The sequence below is a fragment of the Gracilinanus agilis genome, chromosome 1 (assembly GCF_016433145.1).
Source record: "Gracilinanus agilis isolate LMUSP501 chromosome 1, AgileGrace, whole genome shotgun sequence".
In the NCBI taxonomy this organism is placed as follows: domain Eukaryota; kingdom Metazoa; phylum Chordata; class Mammalia; order Didelphimorphia; family Didelphidae; genus Gracilinanus; species Gracilinanus agilis.
Genome location: NC_058130.1, coordinates 3,841,415 through 3,847,630, shown reverse-complemented (window position 1 = coordinate 3,847,630; position 6,216 = coordinate 3,841,415). Strand labels below are relative to the sequence as shown.

The 6,216-nt window shown below is 67.9% G+C and overlaps 1 protein-coding gene across 1 annotated transcript in view; it reads right to left on the bottom strand.

Annotated features, from left to right (window-relative positions):
* Window positions 1–3,193: 3,193 nt before the first annotated feature.
* The window catches only part of EEPD1 (endonuclease/exonuclease/phosphatase family domain containing 1), a gene marked incomplete at its 5' end in the record, with an annotated part of 44,189 nt that continues 41,166 nt past the window's right edge, over window positions 3,194–6,216 (bottom strand). Inside the window, 4 exons of the mRNA XM_044675351.1 lie at window positions 3,194–3,594; window positions 4,303–4,497; window positions 5,081–5,222; window positions 5,991–6,125. Of these exons, the coding sequence (XP_044531286.1) occupies window positions 3,392–3,594; window positions 4,303–4,497; window positions 5,081–5,222; window positions 5,991–6,125 (675 nt within the window). The remainder of the gene's footprint in view (window positions 3,595–4,302; window positions 4,498–5,080; window positions 5,223–5,990; window positions 6,126–6,216) is intronic.

Here is a 6,216-nt window from a genome sequence, read left to right as displayed (position 1 = left end):
GTGCCCGCGGCATCTGCTGCCCCCTGGCACAGGCTGGCCTCATCCCGGCCTCCCCTTCCCGCCTCCTTGCAGGGGCCTTAGCGCGGCGCCTGATCAATGCCCAGTGGGGAAGGCGGCAGCAGGCCCAGGGGCTCCCCGCTGCGCTGGGTGGGTGTGGGGGGTGTCTGTGGCCCCCTTAAGGGGACCAGGAGGCGGCCCTGCCCCCCCTTCCTGTTCCACCCACGGCAGCCCACCCAGAGCCCGGACTTATCCGGGGCGGAATGGAGGGAATTCAATTGGGAGCATCGAAGCTGCCTTCCTGAGCGAGCCGGGGACGCCGGCGCAGAGCAGCCTGCAGGAGCCCCGGCTCTGAGCACGGTGCCAGGCACGGAGGACACACTAAGTAAGGCCTGCTGGGCTCACTCCCTGGGAAGTTCCGGCCAAGCTGGCCCTCGGCAGAGTGGGCAGGGGGGGCTTTGGAAGGCCAGAGGGGGCCCCCAGGACGGGCACGCCCAGAGCCCCCGAGAAATGGAGGGAGAAGCCACCCCGGCGGGGGCACGAGGGGGGCCGGCGGTCTGGCCAGTGTGTCCTCCCGGGGGCCCTGCGTCCGCCTGTCTGAGCTCGGCGTCCGGAGGACCAGCGGAAGAGCGAGACGGCGCAAATGAAGCTCGAGCGGCCTGTGCTGCTGAGGTTTATTTCCGTTCAAGTCGGTGCCCGCCCTCTGCCCGGCGGCGCTGGGTGCCAGCCTGCCTCCTGGGGGGCAGGACAGACCTCTGAGGAGTACGGAACAGACAGACAGCCCTGGGGAGCGCACGGAAGGCTTCACAGAGGAGGAGGCACGTGGGCAGAGCCCGGGGCAGGGAGAAGCGGCTGCACTCCCTCCGGGGCTCTGAGGGGGCAAAGGCCGGACGGCCGGCTGGGAGGAGGGTCAGTAACCCAGCACGGCCGAGCCACAGCCACGGAGGAGAAAGTCTGGACAGACGGAGCCTCGGCGGCTCTGAATGCGAATCAGTGAGATCGTCCTTGCTCTGAGGAAGAGGGCAGAGGCGGAACGGAGGCCGGCAGCGGGAGGAAGGGTCAAGGGGGCTCCGAGCTTAGAGCCGGGCGCCTGGGAGGCTCGGGGGAGGGAGGCTCCTGGGGGGGGAGGCTCGGGGGAGGGAGGCTCGGAAATGCCAACAGGAAGCCCAGCCGGTGCCTGGGCCGGCCTCGAGATGCTGGTCTGGGAGTTAACCTCCATCCAGATGTGGGGAAGGAGGTCAGAGACAGAGAGACGGAGGGCCGGGGGGCCGCCAGAGACGTCGGGAGGAAGAGCTCGAGCTGAGGAGACACGAGGAGATGCTGGGCCTGCCGGGAGGAAAGGCCGAGGTGCGGCCGCTGTGCCTGGAGGGCCACCGAGGCCGGCTTCGGAGGGCAGGGAGGCCGCAGGTCAGCGACCACCTCAGAGGGCTGAGTAAGACGGAGGCGTGAAAAGGGAGGTGCCTCTGCCCGTGTCTGTCTGTCTGTCTGTCTCTCCTTCCCTCCCTCTCTCTGTCTCTGTCTTTCTCTCCTTTCCCCTTCCCTTACTTGCTGTGTCTGACACCTCTCTCTCTCTCTGTCTCTCTCCTGTCTGTCTGTCTGTCTGTCTCTGTCTGTCTCTGTGTGTGTGTGTCTCTCCATCTCTCTCTGTCTCTCTCTCTCCTGTCTGTCTGTCTGTCTCTGTCTCTCTCTGTGTCTCCCTCTCTGTCTCTCTGTCTCTCTCTTTCTCTCTGTCTCTCTGTGTCTCTCTGTCTCTCTGTGTCTCTCTCTTTGTCTCTGTCTCTCTCTGTGTCTCTCTCTGTCTCTGTCTCTCTCTGTCTCTCTGTGTCTCTCTCTCTCTCGCTCTCTCTCTCTGTCTCTCTCTCTCTGTCTCTGTCTCTCTCTGTCTCTGTGTCTCTCTCTCTGTCTCTGTCTCTCTCGCTCTCTCTGTCTCTCTCTCTGTCTCTCTCTGTGTCTCTCTCTCTCTCTGTCTCTCTCTGTGTCTGTCTCTCTCTCTCTCTGTCTCCGTCTCTCTCTGTCTCTCTCTGTCTCTGTCTCTCTCTGTCTCTCTCTGTGTCTCTCTCTGTCTCTGTCTCTCTCTGTGTCTCTCTCTGTCTCTCTCTGTGTCTCTCTCTGTGTCTCCCTCTCTGTCTCTTTCTCTCTGTCTCTCTGTGTCTCTCTCTCTGTCTCTGTCTCTCTCTGTGTCTCTCTCTCTGTCTCTGTCTCTCTCTCTCTCCTCTCTCTGTCTCTGTCTCTCTCCTGTGTCTGTCTGTCTCTCTCGCTCTCTCTCTCTGTCTCTCTCTCTCTGTCTCTGTCTCTCTCTGTCTCTGTGTCTCTCTCTCTGTCTCTGTCTCTCTCGCTCTCTCTGTCTCTCTCTCTGTCTCTCTCTGTGTCTCTCTCTCTCTCTGTCTCTCTCTGTGTCTGTCTCTCTCTCTCTCTGTCTCCGTCTCTCTCTGTCTCCATCTCTCTCTGTCTCTGTCTCTCTCTGTCTCTCTCTGTGTCTCTCTCTCTGTCTCTCTCTGTCTCTGTCTCTCTGTGTCTCTCTGTCTCTGTCTCTGTCTCTGTCTCTCTGTGTCTCTCTGTCTCTGTCTCTCTCTGTCTCTGTCTCTCTCTGTGTGTCTCTCTCTCCTTTCCCCTTCTCTTACTTGCTGTGTCTGTCTCTCCCCCCTGGAGCTGTGTCGGGAAGGGAGGCCAGCAGAGGCCGAGGAGGATGAGGAAGGGGAGCCTGGGATGGTGAACCAGCGCCAGGGCGTGCGGAGCCGGGAGGGAGCGGGCACTCTGGGCTGGGGCAGTGCCGGCGGAGCGGGCAGCACAGGGCTCGGAGGGCCAGAGGTGCCGGGCCCCAGCCCCGGGGCCGGCCAGGAAAGGAGGCCGCCTGGCTAAGGGCCGGGGCGCGGTGAGGTCAGTCGTGTGCTGGGGGGTGGGGGGGGCCGTGACGGCCACACCGTCCATCCCACGTGGCCACAAGGGCCTGCGCCCGCCCAGGGACAAGGTGAACGTGGGGCGGGCCCCGCCGGAAGGCCGTCCAGCCTCGTCCCTTCCATTTGGGTGTCCGGAGCAGAGGAGGGCCGAAGAGGACGGGCCGGGAGTCGGAGAGGGCATCGGAGGCCCCCAGAGGCCGGCGCCTCGTCAGATGGGGCAGCGCCCTGGGAAGGTGGGGAAGGGAGGACGGAGCGGGGGGCAGCCGGGAGAGGAGGGCCAACCCCGAGGCAGCCCTCTGAATGTCCCCGGGGGGCCGTGAGGGGCATCTTCCGGGCCTCCATGGGTCCAGCTGCGCTAGGACTGGAGCGGCCAGTGGCAGGGGGCAGCCGCTGCGTCCCTCGTAACCACCCCAGCTCCGGGCGTGGGGACGAGACCCCGAGCATGCCCGGAGGCCGGGGGAGGCCCGGGGGGTCCGAGGCTGGCCGTCCCGGCGCCGTCACCGCTCGTGCTTGCCGGGGGGCTCGCCCTGCTCCAGGGACGCTCTGCTGTCGCTGCGGGGGCCGCCGTCCTTCCTGCTCCAGTCCTTGTCCGTGTACAGTTCGGCCAGCACCGGGCAGTGGCTGGACGCCACCCCGCCCCAGGACCAGTTGTCCGGGATCCAGGGGTTGGTGAGGCCTTCTCTCACCACTGCCCAGTGGCCTGTGGGGAGGGACGAAGAGCCAGACGTCAGGGTGAGCCTGTGCGGCCTCCAAGAGCCGGCGAAGACCCCGCGAACCAGAGCCGGGGCCCGAGTTCTGATCCCACCCTGGCCGCTTCGTCCCTGGGTCTCATCCTAGAACAGGGGTTGTTGCCCTTGTCGGCCCCGGCCTGGACCCCCGGGCGCTGCTCACCTCCCGGGCAGGTTTGGGAGGGAGAGATTCCAGCTGAGCCAAAGCCACGGCCCCCCGCACAGCCCCGCGAGGGGAGACGGAGCCTCGGCGGCTTCCTTTGGGTCTGAGGAAGGGGGCCAGGCCCGGGCTGGCTCCGGGGGGGCCACCTGGGGGGGCAGCTGCCCCCTTTGCCAAGCACAGACCCTACCTTTGGCCCAATGGCCCGCCTCAAGCTATTGGACAAGCGGGCATCTCTGAGGTGCCCTTCTCCGGCAGCGCCATCGGAGCCCCCGCTCGGGCCGCCAGACCCAGGGGAGCAAAGCCCAACCACCCCTGGGCAGGAGGAGCCATCAGAGCCCCAGACCCGGAGAAGGCCTGGGCCCCCTGGACAGAGCAGCTGAGGCCAAGAAGCCCCCCTACCACAGGCCCCGGGGCAGTGCCCGGCCGGGAGCAGGAGCCCCCAGACTGACGAGGGCGGTGAGGAAAGCCCAGGCCCGTGTGGAAGTCGGGGGCCCGGAGAAAGGGGGAGCCCCCCTACCTGTGAACACCTTCCTGAGGCCTCTGCTGATCCAGATGTTGTCCAGGGACTTGGAGCCCTGAGGGTTGCGGGTGCTGATGTCCGTGAAGGTGCTGCCGGGCACCAGCGGCTGGAAGCGCTCCTTCCTCAGGACGTCGCCGTCGCTGCCCTCCGGGCCCTGGCCGAAGTCTCCCAGGATCACCGTGTCTCTGTCTCCTGGGGGGCAGCGGAAAGCCGGTGACCCGGAGGCGGGCCGACCCTGTGAGGGGGGCGCTGAGCCGAGCCCCGGGCACAGGGGAGAGGCTCGGGGGGCCACCTGGGCGACGGGTCAGGCAGACGAGGCGCGGCGGCAGCTCCCCTGCCAGGGGCTGAGCTCCAGGGAGCGCCGGCCGTCTGGTGGGCACCCCTGGCACTGGCAGAGCAGCCCACAGAGGGCAGGAGCCACCACGAGGGGCCCAGGCCGGCCCGGGTCTTCCCTGGGGAGGGAGCCGCCGGCCCCGAGGATCGGCCCTTCAGGCTGTTGCTCCCAGCATGGGGACGGCCTCGGGTCCCGGAGGCCCCAGAACTGGGAGGGAGCCTGCCTCGGGGCTGGCATTCTGGCTGCTTTGTGAGGGGCCGTTCATGGCGGGGGCACCCCGAATGCCCAGGGGAGCCAGCGAGGCAGCCAGGAGAGCCCTGGGGCCGGCGGCACCCGACGGGGATTCTGCCTGGCAATGGCCGCTGCCGGCGCAACCCTGAGGAGGGCCCCAATGGAGGCCCCACCGGAGGCCCCGCCGCCCCCCCAGCCCCGCCGGCCTACCTTTGAGTGTGTCCTGCAGGGTCTGGGCGAAGGGCAACACTCTGGGGCTGCTGCCGGAGGTCTTGCCGGGGGTCTCTCCGCCCGCGGGGGAGGCCGGGGCTGCCAGGCACAGGTTCACCAGCACGAGCTCGTTGGCCCCAACCTGGGGGGGAGGAGCGAGGCTGGGCGGGGGGACCCCTCTCGCCCCCCTGGGGATCCCGGCTCCCGGCAGACCCTCCTCTGATTGCTGCTGGGGGGCGAGAGGCCCAGAGCAGGGGAGCTTTCAGGTGTCGGCGACCCCCCGGGCTTGGAGGCTGCCAGGGAGCCCCACTCCGAGTGCCCCAAGGGGCCGAGCTCTGCCGGGGACCCAGAGGCACGGCCACACCCTGGGGGGAAGCAGCAGGCCCCACGGCCAGGGGAGGCCCCACGGCCAGGGGAGGCCCCACGGCCAGGGGAGGCCCCGGCCCAGCGGCCTGACCCGCTCTGGGGGCCTCCTTTGGTGGCCCTCGTGGCCTTCGGCCGCAGAATCCGTGGCAAGGCAGCTTCCTGCATTCATTCGGCCAGAAGGCCGACGGCCAGGCCTGGGTCCCCGTGTCCGGCGCGATCACTGCCCGAGTGACCCACCCCCAGCCCTGGAAGGAGCCAAAAGAGCCGCCGGGACGAGGAGGCCGGCCGAGGCCGGGCCCGGAGGGGTCACGGGCAGGGCCAGCCGTGAGCTGTGGGAGGGGGCTCGGCCCCGGGAGGGAGGCGCCTTCTGCTCCTTCTCTCCCAGCAGGGGTCCCCAGAGGCTACCCACGTTCAGGGAGGGAAACGGAGGTGCAGAAGCAGGATCGGAACCCGGGTCCCCCGACTCCACGCCCCGCCGCCTCCAGACGGGCCCTGCTTCCACCCCCCACGTGTGCACACACACGCCGAGACACGTCGGAGGTACCTTAAAGTGTGCCAGGTACGGCCTGGGGTTCGAGAGCTTCCCGTTGCTGTTGGCCTGAGAGCCCTCCGGGAACCCGGCGTCCTGCAGCTCCACCCCGGCCGCGGCGTCCCACAGGAAGCCCAGGTGAGCCGAGCCCTGCAGGAGAGAGCCGAGTGCGAGGGGAGCCCGAGCCCCGGGGGGCGGCGGAAGAACAGCGGGGCCCGTGTCGGGGGGGGCGGAGGGGGCC